Source organism: Oncorhynchus tshawytscha, linkage group LG03 (genome assembly GCF_018296145.1).
Source record: "Oncorhynchus tshawytscha isolate Ot180627B linkage group LG03, Otsh_v2.0, whole genome shotgun sequence".
NCBI lineage: Eukaryota > Metazoa > Chordata > Actinopteri > Salmoniformes > Salmonidae > Oncorhynchus > Oncorhynchus tshawytscha.
This window is the reverse complement of record NC_056431.1, coordinates 75,643,602-75,657,286: the sequence shown is the minus strand read 5'-3', so window position 1 is coordinate 75,657,286 and position 13,685 is coordinate 75,643,602. Positions and strand designations below refer to the sequence as shown.

At 45.4% G+C, this 13,685-nt stretch overlaps 1 protein-coding gene across 1 annotated transcript in view; it reads left to right on the top strand.

The window, feature by feature from the left end:
* The window catches only part of LOC112224864 (syntaxin-binding protein 5-like), a 262,601-nt gene that overhangs the window by 142,271 nt on the left and 106,645 nt on the right, over positions 1-13,685 (top strand). Inside the window, exons 7-8 of the mRNA XM_042320003.1 lie at positions 1,079-1,162; positions 12,396-12,519. Coding sequence (XP_042175937.1) covers positions 1,079-1,162; positions 12,396-12,519 — 208 coding nt within the window. The remainder of the gene's footprint in view (positions 1-1,078; positions 1,163-12,395; positions 12,520-13,685) is intronic.

Sequence of the window (13,685 nt, the reverse complement as noted above, 5' to 3'; positions counted from 1 at the left end):
TGTCTTTGCATATCCCTGCACACCTCATTTGTTTGTCATTAATCACACCTCGTGTGTATCTTATTAATTCAGAACTGTAGAGCAAGTGGATTTTAAATGTTTTTCTGACAATGGCCACTCATATTTTGCAACGGCCTCTCTCTCTCTCTCTCTCTTTCTCTCTCTGATATGGCAGTTGTATGTTATCAATAGTCATCCATTTTGTTTAATTCAGTCTTGTTGGTTTTATAAAGTTAGAGTATCTACACAGCAAGATCTGGGTAACCCACCCACACACACTGATGAACTGTCATCATCCACTTCCTGGGTTCCCCTGGCTTACCAACTTACTTCCTGGTCTGTATCCATCTCAGTGACCGCCCTCTGTCCAAGTCTTGTGACAATGATGTACAGACGTCCTACAGAGAGGCCCATATCTAAAGTCATCTTCTATCTATCTATCTATCTATCTATCTATCTATCTATCTATCTATCTCTCTCTCTATCTATCTATCTATCTATCTATCTATCTATCTATCTATCTATCTATCTATCTATCTATCTATCTATCTATCTATCTATCTATCTATCTATCTATCTATCTATCTATCTATCTATATATATATATTCCCCACCTGTCCTGAACCCTTTATCAGTCCTCCCAGTCCTCCTCCCCAAAGTCAATCCTCTGTAAATCACAAGAGGGACAAGAGCCAGCTGGAGAGAGAGAAACAGACAGAGGGAGCAGATTGGTTGTGTGCTCAGTGGTACATTCATGGTGAAGATCATCCCTCCCAATCCCCTTAATCACATCTCACACAGAGAGAAAACCACGGCACCGACAGCTACCATCCTGGGACCACTGCGTTTGGAGAAGCAGAGAGAGAGCGGGAGGGCGGGAGCGGGAGAGAGAGTGTTATAGTTTCCTGAGAAAAGCTCAGGGCTATAAAAAATGTCTCATTTCAGTGTTTCAATGATTTCATCCTCTATTTCCTCTGCCCTTCTCTCACTCTACTCCCTAACCCTTTCTTCCTTCTCTTTACCCCCAACCCCCACCTTTACATGTATTTCTCTTCCTTTTCCTCTTTGACCTTCACAGTTGCTGATAGGGTTTGAAAGTGGAACAGTAGTACAGTGGGACCTCCGGGCCAAGAAGGTTGACTTCAGAATCTACTACGATGAAGTAAGTTTCTCTGTCTGTCTGTCTCTTACACCCCCCACCTCTCTCTCTCTCTCTCTCTGTCTCTCTCTACGTCTCTCTCTCTCTCCCACTAACAGACAGTTGAACAGGTGAGTTCACCCACCTGTCCTGTCTGATGCTTACAAAAAGCTTCCTTTTAAATTGTTGCCTTACTTTGTTTCATTAAGGGCCCTTCCCAGGTATGTTTCTGTTAGGTCAGGCAGTCAGGCACGGTGTAAAGGCCTTACCTGAATCCATCTTGACTTGTAACATGATGTTTAACCTACTGTATATGTTCCCTACCTTCATTATCAGTGATCATTAAAAACCACCCCTCTCTGGTGTCTCCAGGTCACTATGACTCTCTGGTGTCTCCAGGTCACTATGACTCTCTGGAGTCTCCAGGTCTCCAGACCTCTCTGGTGCCTCCAGGTCTCTAGACCTCTCTGGTGTCTCCAGGTCACTATGACTCTCTGGTGTCTCCAGGTCTCCAGACCTCTCTGGTGTCTCCAGGTCTCCAGACCTCTCTGGTGCCTCCAGGTCTCTAGACCTCTCTGGTGCATCCAGGTCTCCAGACCTCTCTGGTGTCTCCAGGTCTCTATGACTCTCTGGTGCCTCCAGGTCTCTATGACTCTCTGGTGCCTCCAGGTCTCTAGACCTCTCTGGTACCTCCAGGTCTCTAGACCTCTCTGGTGCCTCCACGTCTCTAGACCTCTCTGGTGTCTCCAGGTCTCTAGACCTCTCTGGTGCCTCCACGTCTCTAGACCTCTCTGGTGTCTCCAAGTCTCTAGACCTCTCTGGTGTCTCCAGGTCTCTAGAACTCTCTGGTGTCTCCAGGTCTCTAGAACTCTCTGGTGTTTCCAGGTCTCTAGACCTCTCTGGTGCCTCCACATCTCTAGACCTCTCTGGTGCCTCCATGTCTCTAGACCTCTCTGGTGTCTCCAGGTCTCTAGACCTCTCTGGTGTCTCCAAGTCTCTAGACCTCTCTGGTGCCTCCACGTCTCTAGACCTCTCTGGTGCCTCCAGGTCTCTAGACCTCTCTGGTGTCTCCAGGTCTCTATGACTCTCTGGTGCCTCAAGGTCTCTAGAACTCTCTGGTGTCTCCAAGTCTCTATGACTCTCTGGTGCCTTCAGGTCTCTAGACCTCTCTGGTGTCTCCAAGTCTCTATGACTCTCTGTTGTCTCCACGTCTCTAGACGTCTCTGGTGCCTTCACGTCTCTATACCTCTCTGGTGCCTCCAGGTCTCTAGACCTCTCTGGTGCCTCCAGGTCACCAGATCTCTCTGGTTTCTCCAGGTCTCTATGGCTCTCTGGTGACCCCACGTCTCTAGACCTCTCTGGTGCCTCCACATCTCTAGACCTCTCTGGTGTCTTCACGTCTCTAGACCTCTCTGGTGTCTCCAACTCTCTAGACTTCTCTGGTGTCTCCAGGTCTCTAGACCTCTCTGGTGTCTCCAGGTTTCTAGACCTCTCTGGTGTCTCCACGTTTCGATACCTCTCTGGTGTCTCCACGTCTCTAGACCTCTCTGGTGTCTCCAAGTCTCTAAACTTCTCTGGTGTCTCCAGGTCTCTAGACCTCTCTGGTGTCTCCAGGTTTCTAGACCTCTCTGGTGCCTCCAGGTATCTAGACATCTCTGGTGTCTCCAGGTCTCTAGACCTCTCTGGTGTCTCCAGGTTTCGAGACCACTCTGGTGTCTCCACGTTTCGAGACCTCTCTGGTGTCTCCACGTCTCTAGACCTCTCTGGTGTCTCCAGGTCTCTAGACCTCTCTGGTGTATCCAGGTCTCTAGACCTCTCTGGTGCCTCCAGGTCTCTAGACCTCTCTGGTACCTCCAGGTCCCTAGACCTCTCTGGTGTCTGGGGCCTCTAGGCCTCTTGGCTGGTGCTAGCTCGCTTGGCTGGTGCTAGGCCTCTTGGCTAGTGCTAGGCCTCTTGGCTGGTGCTAGGCCTCTTGGCTGGCGCTAGCTCGCTTGGCTGGTGCTAGGCCTCTTGGCTAGTGCTAGGCCTCTAGGCTGGTGCTAGACCTCTAGGCTGGTGCTAGGCCTCTTGGCTGTTGCTAGGCCTCTTGGCTGGTGCTAGGGCTCTTTGCTGGTGCTAGGCCTCTTGGCCGGCGCTAGGCCTCTTGGCTGGTGCTAGCACATGCTCAGATCAAATACACCGCTGGAACTCCGATTAATTAAGTTGTTTACATGGTGTTTACATGGTGTTTACACAGTTGTTACGCACGCCTCTATGAAGAGGGAACGCAACACCCTGCTACAACTAAACTCTCTGTGAAGCGAAAAAGGTATGGACTGTAGGTGCGAGTAAAAATGACAACAAGCAGAATGTGGTACCGTTTACAAGGACTTTATTCCTTTCCACGGTAATATGGGGAAAAGGGGCTGGATGGAACCAAAGCAAAGAAAGTAAATCTCAAAGCCCCCCCCTCTCCTATCTTACCTGCCTACCCACTACTTACCTAATTTAGCACCACCTGGTGCCCTAACCAAAATACAAGGGGTGGTCCGCCCAGGTCTTACCTAGTGTGCCTAGACAGCGAATATGCTACGGGTATATGTATGCCCGCGGGCCTCTTGCCTAAGCACTCCCTAGGTGCCTTCCCCTTCCCCCTGGGAACAAATGAAACAGAATATTAAACAATTTCACAAACAAACTAAGAGACAAAGGACATCAAATAAGTTCTATCTGAGCAACAAACTCACAAAACATACCAACTCTCAGCAATGAACTCCCAGCAAAATCAACCTCTAGCAAAATCTCTCTCTAGCAAAATCTCTACAATGACCTCCCAGCAAATCTCTCTAGCAAATCTACCTCCAGCAAAATCCTCTACAAAAAGATCTCCTGAACAGAACACTGGCTTTTATATAGCTTCTGAAGGAATGGGTAATTGGAGACAGCTGTGTCTTGACGAGGGGGCGGGGTCAGCTCTTCAATTAGCCCTGGAGTCGACCAATCAGCTGCTTGAGGGATTTCAGGAAGCCATTTCCTGAAATAAACACATGCAAATACACAAACTACAACACATAATCTGGGGAACGTAACACTCCCACCACAAAAATTGCAAACCTAGTTTTGCAATAATAAATGCCAACGTATCCCCAGTTAGTAAACCCGTGATAGAGCGTCAGCAACCACATTCGCCGAGCCCTTCACATAAGCTATCTGTACATTATATCCTTGTACAATCAGAGCCCACCGCATAAGGCGGCGGTTCTGGTTGTACATTTGTTTCAAGAACACTAATGGATTGTGGTCCGTGAAGACCACTACAGGCAAGGCACTGGAGCCGACATATACCTTATTCAGCATCTCTGAATTACATAGGCGTTCACCTTGCTGTAATGTATGGCGTAACTCCAACCCGTCCTCCTTATCCTCATCTAAGTCCCAGCCAGGCTTCAGCACCACCGCAGCCACACTGGAGACGACGGGCTGGACCGGCTTACTTGAGGAGCTGTCGGGAGAATCACGCACATAATATGTTTTCAGCATGTTAAAACCTGTTAAGCATGTTGAGTCCCAATTGGGAACCAGCCCTCCCACCGTCAGCTGGAATGTGGCGCATGGAACGCAAAAAATATTCTTAAAAATATTTAACCTCCACACATTAACAAGTCCAATAGCTCAAATGAAAGATAAATAACTTGTTTATCTAGCCAGCAAGTCAGATTTCTAAAATGTTTTACGGCGAAAACATAGCACATATTTATGTCAAACCACCACCGAAGACACACCGAAGACCAAGCTAATTTCCATAGCCAAATTCCACAAAATATGCAATCACCAAACGCAGGATTAAAAGAAAAATAATTGCACTAACCTTTTGAAATCTTCATCAGATGACAGTAATATAACATGTTACACAGTACATTTTTTTTTTCAATAATATGCTATATATATCCATAAATCTGTTTACAATGACGGCATGTTCAAAAAATGCTACTCAAATGTCCGGAGAAATGACGATAACTCCGCCATATGCCGTCAGCTAACATGGAATACACAACATAAACTTAGACTAAATATGCATGTTCTACATATGTATAGAAAGATACACTTCTTCTAAATGCAATCGCTGTGTTACTTTTATTTTTAACATTACAGATTTTGTTCACTAGGCTATAATATGAGTCGGCGCTCAGGAATTAGCATTTTTACTCCTCTACTTCGGAGTCCACAGAAACCCATAATAAACACATAAATCTTCCCTTACCTTTGCTGTTCTTCCATCAGTAGACCTGGAAGGGTTTATACTTACCAAAAACAGCTTTAGTTTGGAAGTCTGTGTCTTTCGGTGATCAAACACGACACATTTCGGTTGAAATGCAGCCAAAAGTCAAGTGGGTGTGCACCAAAACGTCGAAATTACATATTATATGTCGACTAAACTTGTAAAACTATGTTCAGAACACAGCATTAGCATGTTATCTAGCTTCACAGCAATTCTCAGGACGAAGAGAAACACACGAGTCGTTCAATCAATCTTGGAACAAAGACAGAGCGCGCGTGAGAGTAGCCTGTTTTCTCGCGTGACCGCAAGGTTTCGGCCCACCAAAACCCTCGTGAGCGCGCGATTCTCGCAATGAGAAGCCCCATTGAAAGCTGATATCGCGCTGAAGAGATAGGAACTGTTCCCAGGACTGTAAGTGCTTGGGAAGGGTGGGGGCGATGACGTCAAAGTTGGGCCAACTTTTATGATGACAAGAGAGAGTTTGGGAGAATGAGTGCCCTGAGAGTTCTGCTTTACATAGAGACATAATTGAAACGGTTTTAGAAGCTTTAGAGTGTTTTCTATTCAATAATAATTTTGATATGCATATATTAGCAATTTTTGACAGATTTTTTTTCTGTTTACCATGGGCACCCAATCACCCCAAAGGGGGCAGCAATCAGCCCTATCCTTATTAACATGACACACACGGGAAGAACGCCTTCGATCTGGTGTCTTTATCACATAATTGGTGTCATTGAGTTTCTTTTCCACCAGATATGGTCCAGAAAAAACGTGCTGACAGAGATGAGCCAGGGATTGGCAACAAAACTAAAACTTGATCCCCTGGTGCAAATGAACGGCCAACAGCCTTTTTGTCATAATGCAACTTCATGCGTTTTTGAGACGAGGAGAGAGACTTTTGGGCTAACGCACATGCGGCGTGCAGTCTCTCCCGCATCTTACTGACATAATCCAACACATTTTTAGGGGCGCTACTGGGTGTAGGAGATAAGATATGCTCCTTCAAAACTTTCAGCGGACCCCGTGGGGTGTGTCCAAACACAAGGTCAGCAGGGCTGAACCCTAAGGACTCTTGTATCGTTTCCCTTATAGCAAATAGGACAAAGGGCACCCCCTCATCCCAATCAGTACTGGTATCCATACAATACTTGCGTAGCATTGCCTTCAGTGTCTGATGCCAGCGTTCTAGAGCCCCTTGACTCTCTGGATGATACGGACTGGAGACCTGATGGGAAATACACAATGTCTTTAACACATTTGAAAACAGTTTAGACATGAAGTTGGATCCCTGATCAGTTTGGATTACTTTAGGGAGTCCAAACGTAGAGAAGAACTTCACCAGTGCCTTCACCACAGTCTTAGCCGTTATAGTACGGAGAGGAATAGCCTCTGGGTATCGAGTAGCACTGCACATTATTGTTAGTAGGAACTGGTTACCTGACCTGGTTTTCGGCAATGGACCTACACAATCAATTATCACTCTTTCAAACGGTTCCCCTACCACAGGAATCGGGCAGAGTGGCGCTCGTGGAACTGTTTGATTCACTTTCCCAGTGAGTTGACATATGTGACATGTTTTACAAAATTGGACCACGTCAGACTTCAAACCTGGCCAGAAGAAATGACGAAGGACCTGGTTATAGGTCTTTGTGATCCCCAAGTGTCCAGACCACGCCTGGTCATGGGCGAGTGACAGCACTTGCTGTCGGAACGGTGTAGGAACAACCACTTGACACACTTCACTCCAGTCATTAATGGTGTCATGAGATGCCCATTTACGCATCAAAACTCCTGCTTCCATAAAGTAGGCAGTCTGTCTAGTTTTAGCTTCCTCAATGGAAATTACCGAAGCAAAACACTTGCGAAGACTGGTGTCTTCTTTTTGACATTCAATCACCTTCTCAGGGGTGACAGACAAAAGAATGTCATGTAATTGGGGCGCGATTTCGTTTTCACCTGCCTTAGTTTTTACGGGGTAAAACTGTCGGCAATGCAGAAGGAATACTCAGTGCATTGTCTTCTACCTCAACATTCTCAAAAATAGAACTAGCCAAATCCACCACATCTCCTAGCTTGCGAGATTGTGCCCTCGTTAACACACAAGCAGGAAAATCATGTGGAAATGCTTGAACCAATTTCTCATCTATAGTTCTGATTTCTGGGTTGTCTACTACCTCTAACACAGGAGTGACATTACCACCAGCAATATCATTCCCTAGTAGCAATTTTACTCCTGATACTGGCAGTGTAGACACTACACCAACACGGAAACGTCCTGATACCAAGTCTGACACTAAGTGGACCCAGTGTAATGGTACAGGTACGGTTTTTGTCTCTATCCCCTGTAATATGACATGTGAGCCACAATACGTTTCAGGAGACCAGGGTAAAGCATCAGTAATGATTACTGACTGCGCCGCCCCGGTTTCACGTAGGATTTGGATAGGCTTTTGATCAGTTGGTTCTCCTGTTAAGGAAACATAACCGGCAGAGATAAACGGAGCATAGACAGGATCCGGTTTCTCAAATGCTGAGTCAATATCTCGATCCAATGGACGATCCAAAGACTTGACTAAACCCAAACTTTTCATTTTTGGGGACGGTGACTGGGACTGTTGAGGTTTATTTTTCAAAACTGGGCAGTCCGCAATCACGTGACCCTTTTGGTGACAGTAAAAACATTTTACAAGTTTACAAGGTGTTTACATGGTGTTTACAAGGTGTTTACAAGGTGTTTATAAGGTGTTTATAAGGTGTTTACAAGGTGTTTACAAGGTGTTTATAAGGTGTTTACAAGGTGTTTATAAGGTGTTTACAAGGTGTTTATAAGGTGTTTACATGGTGTTTACAAGGTGTTTATAAGGTGTTTACAAGGTGTTTACAAGGTGTTTATAAGGTGTTTACAAGGTGTTTATAAGGTGTTTACAAGGTGTTTATAAGGTGTTTATAAGGTGTTTACAAGGTGTTTACAAGGTGTTTACAAGGTGTTTACATGGTGTTTACAAGGTGTTTACATGGTGTTTACAAGGTGTTTACATGGTGTTTATAAGGTGTTTACAAGGTGTTTACAAGGTGTTTATAAGGTGTTTACAAGGTGTTTACAAGGTGTTTACAAGGTGTTTATAAGGTGTTTACAAGGTGTTTACAAGGTGTTTACAAGGTGTTTACAAGGTGTTTACAAGGTGTTTACAAGGTGTTTACATGTCCTATTAATTTCTGGAGAGGTATGGTGTCTATTACTTCAGTGTAAATTAACTGGTAAAGCCCAAGAGGTTTTATCAGCGCTACCTCTAGAGGACAGTTTGAATTATGAAGTGGTCAAAGCTACTGTTCTTCGTGCCTATGAGCTTGTGCCTGAGGCATACCGACAGAGATTTAGGTCTCATAGAAAGTCTTCTAGTAAGACTTATGTGGAATTTGCTAGAGACAAGGGAAATCTGTTTGATAAATGGCATGCTGCTAGTAAGGTAACTGATTTCAACTCTCTCCGGGAGTTAATCTTGTTGGAAGAGTTTAAAAATTGCTTACCCGAACGCATTGTAGTTTACCTAAACGAACAGAAAGTATCCTCCCTGGCAGAAGCGTCTGTGTTGGCAGACGATTTTGTGTTGACGCACAAGAGTGTGTTTTCGGCTCAAACTGAGAGTAGAGCCACTGAGTTTCCTACCTTTAGCCCTAGTCGGCCAGCAGTAGTATATCAAGCACGCCAGAAGAATGAGCGTCCCTGTTTCTATTGTCATAAAGTAGGACATATGATTAATGATTGCTTCCTGCTTAAACGCAAACAAGGGATGCCTCTTCGTGCCAAGCCGCCAACAGGTGTTGCTCTAATTCGTACGGTTGTGAGGTCTGCAACAAAACAGGTGCCTCAGGGTAACTGCAGTTTGAAAGTCTCAGTACCCGACCGCAGTTATGAACCATTCATTTTCGAGGGGTTTGTGTCCCTAACGAATGACGAAGCGTCTCAGCGACCGGTTAAAATCCTTCGAGATACTGGTGCGGCGCAGTCGTTTATATTGTCTGATGTGTTGCCCTTATCTGACGATACATACTGTGGTTCCAGTGTGTTAGTGCAGGGTATTGAAATGGGTTTTGTCCCAGTGCCATTGCACTTTGTGAAAGTACACTCTGAGTTAATCAGTGGAATATTCAGAGTGGGGGTACGTCCTATGTTGCCAGTGAAAGGTGTGACCTTTATAATGGGTAACGATATTGCCGGAGGAAACGTAGTACCCGTATTGGAAGTATTGGATAAAAGTGACCACTCTCTCTCGAATGAGCTGGCACAGAGTTATCCACATGTGTTCCCGCTTGTGCTGTCACTCGTGCTCAGGCACTACAAGAGGGTGACGTGATAGATTTGTCGAACACTGTTCTGTTCAAAGAGGTTGATCAAGAAGATGGATTGTGTGATACCTCTGAGAAGCTGATCACCTCTGACAAACAGCCCAGGAAAGAATCAAAGAACGTTGAACTTATTGCTGAGGCAATACAGTTACCAGTCACTCGTGAGCAGCTGATTGCTAACCAAAAGGTTGATGACAAGCTTGCTAAATGTTTTTCTAGTGTTGTCTCATTGGAAGATGTGAAGAAGAAGAACGTGGCTTACTTCATTGATGGTAATCTCCTCATGCGTAAATGGAAATCCCATGTTGACGCGGATGGAGATTGGAATGCTGTTTACCAAATAGTGATTCCTACAGCCTTTCGACAAAATGTGTTATCCCTTGCTCATGATCACCAGTGGTCTGGTCATTTAGGAATCACAAAGACTTATGATCGGATCCTTCGACATTTCTTTTGGCCGGGTTTAAAACAAGATGTGGCTCAGTTCTGTCGGACATGCCACACATGTCAGATAACAGGAAAACCAAATCAGGTTATTCCTCCCGCTCCTCTTTGTCCCATACCTGTCATAGGTGAACCATTCGAGCATGTGGTGGTTGATTGTGTCGGACCGTTACCGAAGACAAAATCGGGTAACCAGTTTTTGTTAACGATAATGTGTATGGCTACAAGATACCCTGAGGCCATTCCTCTGTGAAGGATTACAGCCCCAGTAGTGAGTAAAGCCTTAATAAAATTCTTCACGACATTCGGGTTACCTAAGGTGGTACAAAGCGATCAAGGTACCAATTTCCTATCCAAGCTCTTCAAGCAGGTGTTAAAATCCTTGTCAATTACGCACCGTGTGTCAAGCGCCTATCACCCAGAGTCTCAGGGTGCGCTTGAAAGATGGCATCAGACACTGAAGTCTATGCTACGTAAATATTGTTTGGAATCTGAGAAAGATTGGGATGAGGGAGTTCCTCTAGTTTTGTTTGCTGCTCGTGAAACTGTGCAGGAGTCCCTAGGTTTCAGCCCGGCTGAACTAGTGTTTGGTCACACAGTGAGAGGACCAATGAAAGTCCTTAAAGAACAGTTCTTGTCCCAAGAGTTGTGTACCAGAGATGAGAATGTGTTGGACTACGTTAGTCGCTTTCGTGAGCACCTACACCGCTGATAATGTGTTTGCGGATGCTTTATCTTGTGTGTAAATAATTTTTAAAAAATGTTTTGGTTGACTTTGTTATTGTTGTGAGTATTCATTGTAATACTGTGATCGCAATCCCCCCTAGGGTTGCTCTTTTAAGGGTGGGAGTGTTACGGATACAGTTATCCTGTGTGTGTGTTTCTTTTCTCTCCTTCTCCCCTCACAGGTGAACATCATCACTCCCCAATCAGTCAACCATCAATCAGAAGACACACCTCCTCCTATTTCCTACCCTATCACAGTTCCTTTCCCTTGGTTATCAAACCCCATCATTTGTTTGCTCTAGAGCTCAATCTCTCTGTAAATGCCATGTCTGTAGGTCTCTGTGTTTCACTCTCGCTTTGTGTCTTAACCTCTCTTTTGTTTGAGCACCTCCATAGCACTTTGTCATCCCCTGTGAGTATTGTTTTGGTTATGGTGTTTGTTTGTTGCTGGTGGGAAAAGGGGGAAACAAGACAAGTCGCCCATGGGCATACACTACCCGTAGGTAAACTTTGTTAAATACACTAGTTAGAACTGGGCGGACCACCCACTGTATTTTTGGTTAGTTAGTTAGCTGTTGTTAAAGTAGGCTAGTCTAGCTTAGGGGTGTTTTTGTATATTTATTGTTTCATTCCGTGGGTCCAGCTCAGCCCCTTTTCCTACCTCCCCCCCCATTACCGTGTGTTTATAAATAAACCTGGAGTTTGACGGTAGATTTCTGTTGTCGTGGTTATTTCATTCACACTTTTACTTTGTCACAATAATAATTTGCATGAGATATGTTACGGGTCTCATTACCATCCCCCCTAGACTGTCGGGCCAAAAGGGATTCGTAACAGTGTGTGTGTGTGTTGTGTCTAGGGAAGGAACATAAGCCTAATTGGATTGCATTATTGACTTTTACTGTGTAATTATTTGAATGTTACATGTACGACTGTGCATTTCCTAAGTTTCCCCTCCATTTCTGTACTTCTCCGGTTCTATGTCTAGTTATCGGTTTGAGGTGGTATTGATCCTGTTCACAGTTTTAATCAGTCCGGCTCTAGCCGTTTCCACTCTCCTTTAGCTCCAAAGTAGTTTAGGGACAGCACTGATTTGATTTAGGAACTAGGTTAACCCTGGGTGAAGGGGTGCATTCTGTCCTCACATGGGGCACCAATGCAGGTAGGAGAGTTCCCACATTCCCTTCCCTCTCTCTCTCTACCCTTAATAGCATATCTTCCTCTCTCCCTTCTCACGTTGCCCTCCTCCCTCTATCTATCCTTTAATGCTGTCTCTCTCTCTCTCTCTTTCCCTCACTCTCTCTCTTTCCCTCACTCTCTCTCTCTACCCTCACAATCCCTTCCTCCCTCTCTCTCTCTAATCTTTAAATCTCTCTCTCTCTCTGTTTCTTTCACTCTCTCTCGCACTCTCTCTCTCTACCCTCACAATCCCCTCCTCCCTCCCTCTCTCTCTCTAACCTTAATTCTCTCTCCCTCCAGGCTATCCATTCTGTGAGCTGGCACCATGAAGGGAACCAGTTCATGTGTAGCCACTCAGACGGCAGCTTGACTATGTGGAACCTGAGGAACACAGCCAGACCTATTCAGATCACATATCCTCATGGTGAGACACACACACAAACACACACACACGTACACAAACAAACACACATCTACAAACACATGTCAGATGTTTGCTGAATACTCTTTCAGCTCTGATTGTGATGAGAAAACTCTGCCACGGCCTCGGCTGTCTGTGGCTGTGATGGACTCGTCTGTGTGTATTATTATTATTATTATTATTATTATTATTATTATTATTATTATTTGACCCTTTGAACTATTTTATGGAAGACTCCCCCAGCGCTGTCTGTCTGCTCAAAGCTCAATACCCACAGGAAAGACACACACAGTCTGTCTGTCACACCGGGGACTGGAACAGTGGGCTAATAGGACTGGAACTGTGGGCTAATAGGACTGGAACAGTGGGCTAATAGGACTGGAACTGTGGGCTAATAGGACTGGAACAGTGGGCTAATAGGACTGGAACAGTGGGCTAATAGGACTGGAACAGTGGGCTAATAGGACTGGAACTGTGGGCTAATAGGACTGGAACTGTGGGCTAATAGGACTGGAACTGTGGGCTAATAGGACTGGAACTGTGGGCTAATAGAACTGGAACTGTGGGCTAATAGGACTGGAACAGTGGGCTAATAGGACTGGAACTGTGGGCTAATAGGACTGGAACAGTGGGCTAATAGGACTGGAACAGTGGGCTAATAGGACTGGAACAGTGGGCTAATAGGACTGGAACAGCGGGCTAATAGGACTGGAACAGCGGGCTAATAGGACTGGAACAGCGGGCTAATAGGACTGGAACAGCGGGCTAATAGGACTGGAACCGCGGGCTAATAGGACTGGAACCGCGGGCTAATAGGACTGGAACCGCGGGCTAATAGGACTGGAACGGCGGGCTAATAGGACTGGAACGGCGGGCTAATAGGACTGGAACGGCGGGCTAATAGGACTGGATCGGTGGGCTAATAGGACTGGAACAGTGGGCTAAAAGGTCTGGCTCAGTAGGCTAATAGGACTGGAACAGTGGGCTAATAGGACTGGAACAGTGGACTAATAGGACTGGAACAGTGGACCAATAGGACTGGAACAGTGGGCAATTAGTTGTATTTTTTAAATTGTTAAATTTTACTTTATTTGACTGGTCAGGTCAGAGAGAGAGCGAGACACGCTTCTTTCACCTCAGCAAGAAACATTCTACTTTGACTCTGGTCT